Here is a 12,670-nt window from a genome sequence, read left to right as displayed (position 1 = left end):
ATGTTCAAAGATGTTTTCTTGTCCTGTTAAAAAAGATTTTTATTCAAAAGATTCAATGTTTCCAAAGTTTTGCACACCCTGGTTAACTGCCTGTCTAAAACCTTACTTAGAGCCCCATTGTGCTAATGTACTTTATGGTAGAAACTTTGATTTTATTCAATTGATTTTCTTTATTCTTTTAGTTTGAGTTTGATTTTAATTTTACGTATCCAGAAAATATTCAGCATATGACCATATGACAAAAAAAATAAAAAATAGAAATAATCTATATACATTATAAATAGACTCAATAAATTGACAATAAAATGTAAACTTTGAGCTTTGGGTGGGGTGAAACAGTTGGTAATCCTCCTTTACTCGACTCCTTTCACCACGCATGCGCGGTGGGCGGAGCCAGCTGTAGTCCTGACGGGAAGGTCTTTTTGTTTGGACCGCTCAGAGACTCGACACTTGCTTCACTTCCCCTGGTTCACAACCGTTTTTTATCTGCATTAATTTCGGTGAGTATCCTCACCAGCTGCCTCAAGTGTTCTCCAAACTGTGGGTTGTTCATTAGGGCCGGCGGCATGTTTGACTAGTTGTTGTAAATGAAGTTTCGGGGCTTTATTAGAGCCGGGGGTTTTGGTCCGCCGGAGGGCGAATCCTGTTTCCTCCAGTTCAGTTAGCTTTCTGCTAGCATTAGCTGCGCTCACACTTTCTTTTGCTCTGTTTCAACAACGCGTCACGGATTGGCGTGACATTGCGATGGCAGGTTGTGTTTAAGCACAGATCAACTGTCCTTAGGTCTCAGTGAGGTTTGAACCGAAGAATACTGGTGATGTAAGCCCGATCAGTAACGCAGCAGGCCCGGCTAACCAACTGCGGCCCGGCGCATGGTGAGGCCCGAAGTTAGCTTGAGCTAATCCCCCAGTTAGCCGGCGTTAGTATGAAATGATCCCAGCTTATAAACGATCAGATTGTTCAGGAATATTTCTGATGTCTTTCCACGTTGGATTTATGCACAATCCAGAATAAAAAGGCCGAAAATGGCGGCAGTTGTTCGAAATCACGACCCGACACCCACCAGCTCCGTTAAACCTCCCAGCTTCGCCTTTTGTCTGGCCCTGCTTCCTTTTGTGAGGAAAAACTGACTGAAATCCGTTGTTTCGGATCATTTGACATAAAATAACTTTCAAAACAGCTTTGTGGTGTGTTTTAAAACAATCTGGTGTAATCATGTTTCTGAGCGTTGAACAAATAAAAGCTCAGGTATGAAGACATGTTGGGGTCAGGTGGCACGAAGTGACCCGAAGTGACCCGAACTTCCCGGAAATACACCTGAAAAATATGACAGGAAGGAGCGTCAGGATACTTTAATAATTACACTGCTATTAATTAAATGTTGAGATAGTTCACTTATTACTCTGTATTTTGTTAAATTCAGTTAGTGTAGAACATATTTTAATAATAATAATAATTAATATTTTGATTATTACTCTTTTGCATAAAGATATTTATTTCTATAACTGAAGTGTTAAAAACATGAATTTGGTTTGATAAAACCTCTGTATAGTAAAATATTTTCTTTTATAAAATATAACTAAGATATTCTGCAAAATTTTTGAGTAAAAATCTGAATTTTTCTAGTTTTCTAAAATCTCAAAAGCAAATTTTTTTTTTCCTGTTGCCAAACTATATTACTATTTAAAATGTTTTTTAAAGATGTGTCGCAACACAGCGTGTGTGAAATTGTTTTAAAAACATTTAGGAGAGAGACAGTTTCCTCCTGAATTTGGTTTATTTTTAAAACAAATAGCAGAGTTTGGTTTGTTTTTGTGTTCCATCCAGTTTGCTCAGTTTCAGTTTTGCTGTTTATCAGAAATATGAAGTCATGTTGGTTTTAGTAAATTTTGAAGGAAAACTGTTCAAACGTTCTTCTGTTGTGGTTTGGCTGCTAACTGCCGTCTTTCTCTCCTCCCAGGTGTCTTTTATGAATAATCAAAAGCAGCAAAAGCCAACGCTAACCGGCCAGCGTTTCAAAACGAGGAAAAGAGGTAACCACTTTCCTTGGCGTTTCTTCCTCCGTTTCTCTTCCTCTCATTAACGTTTTTATTTCCCCTCCCCGCAGATGAAAAGGAGAGGTTTGACCCTACTCAGTTTCAAGAAAGTATCGTACAAGGCTTGAATCAAACTGGCACTGATTTGGAGGCGGTCGCAAAGTTCCTTGATGCCTCTGGCGCCAAACTCGACTACCGCCGGTATGCAGAGACGCTCTTCGACATCCTGGTGGCCGGCGGCATGCTGGGTAAGTGTTACAGATCGCCGGCGGTTTGTGTTTGAGTTTCCTGAAAGCTAACCGGAGGCGGCGGCGTGTGTCCTGCAGCACCAGGCGGGACGCTGTCTGACGACCTGACCCGCACCGAGTTCTGCCTCTTTACGGCGCAGGAAGACCTGGAGACCATGCAAGCATATGCTCAGGTGAGACGCGACGCGACGCAGCGCTCCGCTGGGTTTAGATGACGGACTCTGACCACGTTTTTGTTCCTCAACAGGTTTTTAACAAACTGATCAGGCGCTACAAGTACCTGGAGAAGGGCTTCGAGGAGGAGATCAAGAAGGTGAGGAGGTGCAGCTGTTTATAGATGGAGTGGATTATTGCCGCAACGCGACACCGCAGCGTGGCTGCAGCACCTGCTAATGCTGCGGCTGTTTGTTTGCAGCTGCTGCTGTTTCTAAAGGGGTTCACTGAGTCTGAGCGCAACAAGCTGGCCATGCTGACCGGCATCCTGCTGGCCAACGGCAGCATATCTGCCTCCATCCTGAGCAGCCTCTACAACGAGAACCTCGTCAAAGAGGGTGAGGCTGCAACCACTTCCTGTTCCTCTGTTTGACCCAAATGTGCCCAAAACTTTCACTCAAGAGTAGAACTTATTTTTACTCCAGTAAAAGTGAAAGCTATTTGGTAAAAATACTGATTAATAATCATGTCATATTGAAAAACACCAAATTATAAAGTTAAGTGGAAATTGTGGTACTTAATGACAATAGTTCATTTAAGTAACAAAAATAAAAGTTTTTCTTTTCAAATCAGTTCCTTTCAGTTAAAAAATGAAAAATGCTCCTAAAAGTCACGTTTTTTCAATAAAAGAAGTTACTCTAGTAACTAACTGAGTAATGGTAACTATCTTCTTTCACGTTCTGCTTCCAGGAGTTTCTGCAGCGTTTGCTGTCAAGCTGTTCAAGTCGTGGATCAACGAGAAGGACATCAACTCTGTTGCTGGCAGTCTGCGCAAAGTGGGCATGGACAACAGGCTGATGGTAAAACGCCGCTGCTGTTTTGATTCTATTGAAATTGCTCCTTCTGTGTTCTATGGCATAAACACAGAAGGATAGTTAAATTGCGATGCCGTTAGCTAACGAGGCTAATAAGCATCCATGTTTGAGAATTTTCCAGCGGTTTGTCCAGAGCTGCGCCTGACTTCGCCTGCTTTAAGATTGTTTTATTTGTTTTCCTTCAGGAACTCTTTCCTGCCAACAAACGGAGCTGTGAGCATTTTTCTAAGTACTTCACCGACGCCGGGCTGAAGGAGCTGTCCGACTTCGCCCGCAACCAGCAATCCATCGGCGCACGCAAGGAGCTGCAAAAGGAGCTTCAGGAAATGATGTTGCGTGGAGACCCTCAGAAAGAGGTGAGCTTCCTCCCGCTGTAACTCCACCCACAGCCAGGGGGAACAGGTGATGACCGGGCGGAGTTTGCTCCTCAGATCATCGCCTTCACCAAGGAGGAGATGAAGAAGGCTGGCCTGTCAGAGCAGGCCATGATCGGCATCATCTGGACCAGCGTGATGAGCTGCGTGGAGTGGAACAAGAAGGAAGAGCTGGTGACCGAACAAGCCATCAAACACTTGAAGGTTAACCAAATGAATTCATTTACATTTAGTTCAATAATTTCATTTAGTTTTCCTTTGGGATCAATAGAGTATTTTTGAAAAGCGTATCATGATTTAGCAGTCTGAGGCTCCATCTATGACCAAAACCAAGATGTTTCAGTAAAAATAATGCAGTTTCATTGTAAAATGTCCTGTAAATGTTTGTTTTGCAGCAATACAGCCCTCTGCTGAAAGCCTTCACCTCCCAGGGTCTGTCTGAGCTCAGCCTGCTGCTGAAGATCCAGGAGTACTGCTACGACAACATCCACTTCATGAAGGCGTTTCAGAAGATCGTGGTGCTCCTCTACAAAGGTCTGAGTCACCACGTTTTGTTTTCCCGTTTCTGTTCGCTCTGAGTGGAAGCAGACGCTTTGAGAAACTTTGTCTTCCGTCTCCCAGCTGACGTACTGAGCGAAGAGGCCATAATGAAGTGGTACTCTGAAGCCCACGTCGCCAAGGGGAAGAGCGTTTTCCTCGAGCAGATGAAGAAATTCGTTGAGTGGCTGAAGAACGCAGAGGAAGGTGCGTTAGCCTAGCGGCTAATTTACTGGGCTTTCTAGAAAAAGGCTAAATAAAAGAATATCAACGTGCATCCTGACCATTATAGAATATGGTCAGGATTTAAATAACAGTTTCAACTTGGCCTCAATTGGGCTCCTAAAGTTTTTACTAAAAAATCAAATTTTCTTTTCTGTAGAGTCTGAATCTGATGAAGAGGAGGCGGACTGAAACCTTCATCACCAGACGAGCTTTTCCACTTTTATTTTTGTTCTGTTTTGTTTTGTAGCAGCAGGAGCAGTAGAATGTCTCGGCCCTTCCTCTTCTACCTCCTGTTACTGATTCCTCTCCACAAACACTCACCTCTACCACCGAAACCTTTCAGCAGTATTTAAAAGCAAACGGTCCTGGAGGAGCCGCGGCTCCGCCAGGAATCAGGAAAACCAGGAATTCTGCCCTCTTTTTTCGATTCGTCTCCAACGCCTTCTCTAATCCGGATCCAAGGATTCGATGTAATGTCAGCCTCTTGGTTCTGAAGGATTGGGTTTATATTTAAGGTAAAGCCGTGCGACTGCAAGGCTCACAAATGTAATCAGTCTTGCCAAAGTTTTTTTTTACTTAGTCCAGCTTTAGTTTACGTTTTTTTTTTTCCGTTTGTAAAACTCAGTTTATTTTTATTTCCACTTTTTTCCCTGTTTCTGCTCAGTCCATCTGAAGAAACGCCCCAACCGCCCTGTAAACGCCTCGCCAGCTACCTGATTATCGTCAGTTTATACTTTCTTTAATCTGATATAAACCAATTTGACTTTTTTATGAAATAAAGATTATTGAAATGCTATTTGCTGTTTTTGTTGTATTTTACAAATGTTGTGAAGGTTATAAAAGTTCATAAAAGTAAAAAGTTTTCCACAGGCTATTTATAACCAGTTCTGATTGGTCTGGTCAGGCCCCGCCCACATTCGCTTAATCTGCTTTGTTACTTTAAGAAAACTTAAGAATTATTTTAAACAAAATATAGATTAACTAAAATATAAAGCCTCATGTGACTAAAACATCAGTGTAGATTGAAATTGTGGTATTGATCAGTGATCGGTTAGTCAAAAAATGAAAGAAATGTACAAAGACAGGTTGATAAAGTTTATTGTTTCGTACAAAAATACATTTTTCTTCAAGCAGTTTCATTCAATGTGCAAAGGACAGACGTGTCTGACATTCAAGTATTTGTTACAGTCCTGTTGCTAATTTTGATCAGAGGTAGGCCTTCGTATTTAAAACACAGAGCTGAGGTAGAGCAAAATTTGCCAGTAATAGTTTAGTGCTGTATTATAAATATCAAAGGGATCCACATGAGTTTAAAATCACATTTTTAAATTCTCCATAAAAGTGCAAAAGGCAGTTTGATGCTCATCATGTGCTGTTAAAGTGACTGTGCAGCTTTGCAGTAGTAAACTTTTCAACACTTTCAGTTAGTATGTCTGAACAGTGTGCAGTGAAATCAAAAATGTTTGAAGCAGGTTCAGAAAACCCCCATGATCAAAATGTCACATTTCTAAACTTCTGAGTTTCTGGTACGTCAGAATCAAAGTTACAAACCTGCCTTTTCTTAAAGATGTTTGCTGGCTGGAGGGAGCCATGTTGGATATTCAACATGTTCTCAGAAACTTTGGTAAATATTTTAGTTAATCTCAAAATCATAAATAAATCAAATGTACAGTTAATCTACCACTGCATCTAGTAGACTAGTTATCTTCAGTGCAGCCAGTTTGATATATTACAAACTAACTAGCCTCAAAAAATACTTAGCTTTCACTGTTTAATCAGTGAAAACTCACTAGCTCCAGTGTTGATAACTAGCTAGTTATATTGAAGTTTTGGTTAAGAATAGACTCATTGTTTTAACTTTTCACATCCATTGTTTTCACATAAACAATAATTTTTTTAGCACAATGTAATTTTTTAATCCCTATGCTTCCCAGTCAGTTACTTTCAGCAGGTTTGAGACTCACTGTTCATATTTGCATCTACAATAAAACCAACTCAGTTTTGGACTCACTGAATTGAACAGCACTCTATAGACTAGAGAAAAAGAATAAATTATGAGTTTTGTGATTGGGAAGAGGCAGTCGAATACATTATTCTGCATTGTGTGTATAAGCTGGAAGGATTTAATTAACATTTTTTAATTATTTGGTGTAAATAAATGTTAGAATCGTCATCTAAAGGCCACAAGGGAAGAATACCCGGTAATCACACTCCATACCAGTAGGCGGCGGTAATTCAAACCAGATACCAAATAATACAGAGACAGTCAGGAGAAGTTGGATGGTAGCTGTGGAGAACTAGAGTTGGACACTCTGCTGGTTCAGAGCAACAATTAAAGCTAACAGCCATGTTTGTGTTCAGTGAACCTGTAGATAAATCACTCAGCCACAAAGAAAACCCAGAAGTGTCTTCCTGCAAGCCACAACAGCCCAACCAACCCATCTCTAGGTAACCAATTGATTTTCTCCTATGATTGGTGGTTTTGTAGCTTGTTGATTGGTAGAATATCAGTGTGTCTGATTCTTTATGAAGTATGTTGAGAACTTCAGCTCATGGTTGTTGGGGGATAAAGTTAAACCACTTCACTGCCTGGTTCTGTAAGAGATGCAGTTACTGACACCCACCAGTAGAGGCAGTAGTAATGGACAGCCTTGTTACTGGTGAAGGCAGCCACCAGTAAACTGACAGCAGCTACTGCACTGAAGGTGACCAGCTTGTTTTTGGTGGTGGTGGGTCATGGGGTAGTTTGTACTATCAGTGGGAACCAAAATAGCCCCACGTCAGGTGCAGCTGCGCACACGGGCTCAGGTTACGTCTCAGTCAAAACACTGAGGTTCAGAAACACACCAAGCTGGACGGAAAGCGCTCAAAAAAGTCATTTTTGTCCTGTAGTATGTTAAAAAATAAATAAATATGTATTTACAAAGTTTAGACTGTAAACATCAGGTGGACTCCGGGTCTGTCCAGAGCCGCTTCGATTCACACTGAAGAGGAGTATTTCCCTCCATCTCTGAGCTGTGGAGATAAAGAGACAATTTTTAACCAACATTGTGTATTTAAATATCTTTATAAAGACGTTGGTTCTGGTACAAGCTAATGACTAACACCTATGCTACAGAATTTATTTGTATTAACATATACCACAAATTTAAAGTTATAATCTTAAAACTGCAGTCGATATAAGAAACAATACATAAACAAACTATATTTAAAGAGGCAATTTAAGGTGATAAAAACCATCAAAGTTGGTCATAGATTTAGTATTTTTACATTTAGTCGTAAATATTGGATGTTGAACTTCATCAAAGTTATGAAAGTTTTCTCCAGCTGTCATAGCACTGTTCCTCCCCCACCTGTTTCTGACCTCTGGTGACGTCTCTACATTTTTCTTATGATAATGAATGTGTTTAAATGTTTAATATTTGATATTTTCACTGTGGTTTTCATCCCAACCTTTGACAAACTCTTCTTCTTCTCTTTGGAATGTGCAGTTTTATTATAAATACTTCATTATTTTAATAATTTAATCTAAAATGTCTGAAATATGTGTGTTTATCGTGAATACAAGCTGAGTTTGCTCCACTTGTATTATCAAAAATGTAAATATCCATCTCCTTCACTCTTTAGTAATTATCAGAAACCAGCTGGGGTAAAATGTTTATTTAATTTTTATATTGAGGTTTTTATTTATTTTTTTTTTATTTTGTGGCCAATAAAAATAGTTTTTATAGTTGTAAAATAAGAGTAAAGAAAAAAATACAGATTAGAAACAAATTGGCAGCGTTAACGTCCTCCACACTTCAGTTAGCATTAGCAAGATCTGATTCTTCTTCCTGTGACATCATCACTGCTCAGATGTAACATAAATACAAACAAAATTAAACCAAAATTGTATTTCAACTGGAAAGAAGAAAAATATTCTGTTTATTTATTTGTTAAAAGTTCTGTTTGATTATCGGGTCCAATAAAATAATTTATGTTATTTTTATACTTAAAATAATAATAATAATTAAAACATAATGATTCCTAAATGGACTCCTAAACTGAACTAAAGTTCAGATTATTTTTTGCTCCACCATAGAGAATGAACAAGAAACGATACTATATATTGATAATCAATCCATATATATAACTTTTTGTATTTCAATGTAATATTTAAGTTTTGAAGCAATTTTTGAAAAACTATTTGCACGTTTTAAAAATAATTTTGTGGTCAGACTGGATCTGCACCGATTGCAGTTTTCTGGCCGATCGCCGATCTTTTAAAAAGCCCGACCTGCCGGTTCAGTTTCCACCCACTGAATGAAGAACAGACATATTTTAACCAAAAACTCACTAGACACAGTTCAGTTGTGAAAACATTTTTATTGAGTGTTTTGATTGAAAGAAGCTGATTTGGAAACTTTTTATTTTTTTGCCAGATTTTATATATTTTTTTAGTTTCTTATGCATTATTGTCATTTTGTACTTAAATACCAACATTTTCTCTGAACTTTATATTTTAGTCCATCTGATGATGCAATCTTTAAATATTAAATGATTGATAATTTGATTAGTTACTCAGTACTTGAGTAGGCTTTTTAAAAAATACTTTATTTTTATCTGAGTTATTTCTTGACTGCTCCTTTTTACTTGATTCAAAATAAGTTGAAGTAGTTCTACTCTTACTTGAGTAATTTTTGAGTTCTCTGCCCTCCTCTTCTGCCCACAGGAGAGCAGAAGAGGGCAGAGGTTAAACATTATATCTTTGCTGAGGTAGAGTATCGGCCGAATCGGCGGGCCGATACATCGGTGCATCGTCTCTCGGACCCTGCGGTCCAGAAAGCGCCCCACCTGTTTCCTCTGGTTGCTGAGGCAGAAGGTGCAGATGGGCCGCAGGGAGGGGCCGCTGAGCGCCGCGGGGCCGTGCAGGATCATGTCCTGGTACCGGAGGCAGGGCTGCCCGTCCCGGCAGTCCTCCCCCAGCAGCAGCACGTTGGCCAGGTGGGAGATGTAGCTGGAGGCCAGGCGCAGCGTCTCTATCTTGGACAGCTTCCGGTCCGCGGGCTCCGTGGGGATGAGCGTCCGCAGCGCGGTGAAGGCCGTGTTCACGCTGTGCGTCCTGTCCCGCTCCCGCGCGTTCGCCGCCTGCCGCTGTTTGCTGACGCCGGACAGCCGCGCGTCTCTGCCGCCGCCCGCGCCGCTCCTGCGCCGCCGCCGCCGCCTCGCCGCGCCCGGGCAGCCGCCCTCCGCCTCCAGTCTCTCCCCGGACTCTCGGGTCGGGCTGCAGCCGCCCGTGGACTTCCCGTCGGAGCTGTCCGTGTCGGTGTCCAGCTCGGAGGCGCAGCCGTCTGTGCGGGACTTCATCCTGCCGCTACTCTGCGCCGAATCCCGCCGAGCTGCGCCACTTTATCCGGCGGGTGAAAATAGCCCCGGGGGGGACGGGGCCCAGCAGCTGCCGCCGATCCGGTGACCGAACCGAGCGGGCTGCATGCCATTCTGCAGAATGACGGCTGCTTTCTGGGTCACGGCCAGCGCGCCGCGGAAGGGGGAGACAGGTGGAGGAGGGGAGGCACCTGTTGAGGATGGAGTCTAAATTAGACTCTGCAGTTTTCATGCTGCTTCAGGTTTTCCCACAACTGGAAACCTGCAAACTACGTCACGGAAGTAGGACGGCCTGTCAGGGACATATTAGACACAAGTCATGGACATGGAGGAGTCGATTTCTGCCAAAATGGCGCAGAACGGCTCAGATTCATCTCACAACTTTCAGGGTCATTTTGTGTTCGAGTTTGAAAATTTACAAGATAAAAAATCAGAAATTTTGTAGAAAAAATCATGAAAATGTATGAATTCAGTTATAGACATTTTCATCAGTTGAGAAATTTTGCTAAAAAACAAAAATATTTGAGTCTGAAAAGTCAAACTTTTGCAATTTTTAAACAAAAAATAATTTCAGTTTTGTTCTTGCCAATTCCAGACGTTTGAAACTCAGAAAATATGTTTTAAAAAAAAGAAATTCAAAAATTTTCAACATTTCCAACAATTTTGAGATTAATCTCAAACTCTGAGGGGGTTCTCCTCTTGCAAACTTTTCACTGAAAATTCAAATCTTTTTCCTTATTCCTGAGATTTTAAAAAGTTTTTTAGAGTAAACTTACTATTTCTATTTGCAATGGGCCCAATTCTCTGTTGTGGATGCTTGCATCTACTCTGATACCCCAAAATAAAACCAGTTTCAGCCTGTGGCAGCCCCTGTTAAAGTATAAAGTCCACTGGATTAAATCAGAACATGTTTGCCACAGTTACATCAAAGTAGCCTTAGAATGGCCTAGTCAAAGGTCAGACATAAATCTGTGTCAAAAATTGATCTCTCCATACACAATTAGACTGAACTTCAACTATTTTGCACAAAAAAGGCATGCCGCACTTTTCAGATGTTTGATTGTAAAAAAAAAGAGAAATGTCTCTAATTACCTAATGTTAAAGGTAAATAAAATGACCTTTAAAATAAATTTTAAATTTAAAAATAATTTTAAATTAATTAATTTAAATGAATTAATTACGTTTATAGTTTTAACGTAACTATAAAGTCCCAGCTACGTTAAAGTTTTGGATGCAATGTGACAAAAATTTAATTACCGGAAATTTATTGTGAAGAAAACTTGGAGTAAAGTTGATTGTTTTCCTGAATGTCTTAATATTTTTTAATGGAAATGTGTTTGATCTTTTTAGCACGGTGGTGGCAGCATCATGATAGGTGATCATGACATGATCAAACTCAAAAATACTTTGTTTTTCTCCCGAAATGGAAATTAAATCTGAAAAAATTATCTGAGAATCTTTAGTGACGTGAGAAGGAAGGATTTCCAGTAGCAGTCAGTCTTCCAACGAATCTCAAGAAGCCTCTGACTGAAGATCATTGCTTTGACTCACAGCTGTCATGACCTGCTAACAGCTCCATAGTAACACAGTGAGCTCGGCTAATCCACCTCCTTTGCTTTTGCTGCTCCTCTTTGAATCTTTCTAGAAAGTTGAGCAGAAAGATGTTGGAGTAGGGGATTAAGATACACAGTGGAGATGGTGTGAACTTCCTCCTTTGAGGTCAATGGTCAGGCATTATTGGATGCTACATTTGTGATGCTAATCAGTTGGACTCCATTTGTAATTACAGGTTACAGTTCAACATTTGTGGGTTTTTCCTCAGAAATCCATTTAATTACCAAACCCTCAGCATGATGCTTCCACCACCATGCTTCACAGTTGCTGCTGTGCACGCAGACGTCTTGTTTTGTGATAAACAGAACCTTTTTGTGGTCCAGCTGTTTGATCAGTGCATCCTTCATGAGCCCCAGTCTGCATGGATCCTCCCGCTCAGCGTGTTTGTGTTTGTTTGTCGGGATCCAAGGGGCTGCAGGCGAACTTTGGCCGCCTGCTCTGAGCTCCTGCTGAGTGAGCAGCCCAGGTGGGACCGGGCCGGACCTGGCGGTGCCCTCCGCCGTCCGCTCCAGTGCCATCTTTGGGGACAGATATAAATATCTGCCTCATGTGGGCTGCTGCTGCTGCTCCCACTGACACTCAAGCTGTCGATTTCCAGCAAATATTGATTTATCTTGACTGAAACAAATGATGATATTGCTTTGCAGTGAAGTGTTATTCCTGTTTTTTGTGATTTTAGTGATAATTTATTACATCGTGTCATGTTTTTGTCTTTTTCTATTGTCGCCACTAGAGGGCGGTAAATTCCCAGTGATAATCTTATCTCAAAATCTCAAAAACTTCCTCATATTTCTAAATAAAGCTTTTTGATGACAAGGTATTGAGGTCAGACTAGCAGAATAAAACATAATATTACCAGATGAAAACTAATATTTTGATTTTGTTCTCAAAATTTGATAATTTGAATATGATATGTTTAAGAAATGAATCCTGATTATCTGTAAAACCGAAACAAATGATTCTCAGGATACTTTAATTTTCTTTTTTGCATAGAAATTCTCATTAAAATTGCTACTTGATTCTGGTAATATTATGACTTCATTCTCATGTTATTTCAACACTTAGTCATATGTTTTTTTGTGTTTGTTTTATTACAATTTTATTCTTGTTTGACTTCTTGCACAACTTTAATATTTAATATTCTTGTGGTTTTATGACTTCATTTCCTGACATTACGATTTTTTACCAAGTATCTCAGAAAACTGGAAAGAGTCCATGAGTTAGTCAGAAGAATTTACTCCTTG

General features: G+C 40.3%; 2 protein-coding genes across 2 annotated transcripts; one reads left to right on the top strand and one right to left on the bottom strand.

The window, feature by feature from the left end:
* Nucleotides 1-377: 377 nt before the first annotated feature.
* Nucleotides 378-5,244, top strand: bzw1a (basic leucine zipper and W2 domains 1a). The gene is made up of 12 exons (XM_055022838.1): nucleotides 378-500; nucleotides 1,961-2,033; nucleotides 2,108-2,284; nucleotides 2,363-2,457; nucleotides 2,532-2,597; nucleotides 2,700-2,835; nucleotides 3,188-3,297; nucleotides 3,498-3,668; nucleotides 3,744-3,890; nucleotides 4,082-4,220; nucleotides 4,308-4,430; nucleotides 4,606-5,244. The coding sequence occupies exons 2-12, from the start codon at nucleotides 1,970-1,972 to the stop codon at nucleotides 4,635-4,637; spliced, it is 1,260 nt and encodes a 419-aa protein (XP_054878813.1). The 5' UTR covers nucleotides 378-500; nucleotides 1,961-1,969; the 3' UTR covers nucleotides 4,638-5,244.
* Nucleotides 5,245-5,522: 278 nt separating this feature from the next.
* Nucleotides 5,523-10,031, bottom strand: si:ch211-246m6.4 (transcription factor 15). Its single transcript, XM_055022811.1, has 2 exons — nucleotides 9,282-10,031; nucleotides 5,523-7,463 (listed from the first exon to the last, which is right to left on the bottom strand). Exons 1-2 carry the CDS (start codon nucleotides 9,792-9,794, stop codon nucleotides 7,428-7,430), a joined length of 549 nt encoding a protein of 182 aa, XP_054878786.1. The 5' UTR covers nucleotides 9,795-10,031; the 3' UTR covers nucleotides 5,523-7,427.
* Nucleotides 10,032-12,670: the final 2,639 nt, after the last annotated feature.

This window comes from Poeciliopsis prolifica, unplaced genomic scaffold (genome assembly GCF_027474105.1).
Source record: "Poeciliopsis prolifica strain line A6 unplaced genomic scaffold, Auburn_PproV2 SCAFFOLD091, whole genome shotgun sequence".
Classification (NCBI taxonomy): domain Eukaryota; kingdom Metazoa; phylum Chordata; class Actinopteri; order Cyprinodontiformes; family Poeciliidae; genus Poeciliopsis; species Poeciliopsis prolifica.
This window is presented reverse-complemented; position numbering and strand designations above follow the sequence as displayed.

Bases quoted from the DNA above. Each gene is read 5' to 3' on its own strand.
- bzw1a (XM_055022838.1), top strand. From the start codon at position 1,970: ATGAATAATCAAAAGCAGCAAAAGCCAACGCTAACCGGCCAGCGTTTC. The intron at 2,034-2,107 runs GTAACCACTTTC...CCCTCCCCGCAG, and splicing joins TTTCAAAACGAGGAAAAGAG to ATGAAAAGGAGAGGTTTGAC. The intron at 3,298-3,497 runs GTAAAACGCCGC...GTTTTCCTTCAG, and splicing joins GCATGGACAACAGGCTGATG to GAACTCTTTCCTGCCAACAA.
- si:ch211-246m6.4 (XM_055022811.1), bottom strand. From the start codon at position 9,794: ATGAAGTCCCGCACAGACGGCTGCGCCTCCGAGCTGGACACCGACACG. The intron at 7,464-9,281 runs GTGGGGCGCTTT...TTATCTCCACAG, and splicing joins TCAGCAACCAGAGGAAACAG to CTCAGAGATGGAGGGAAATA.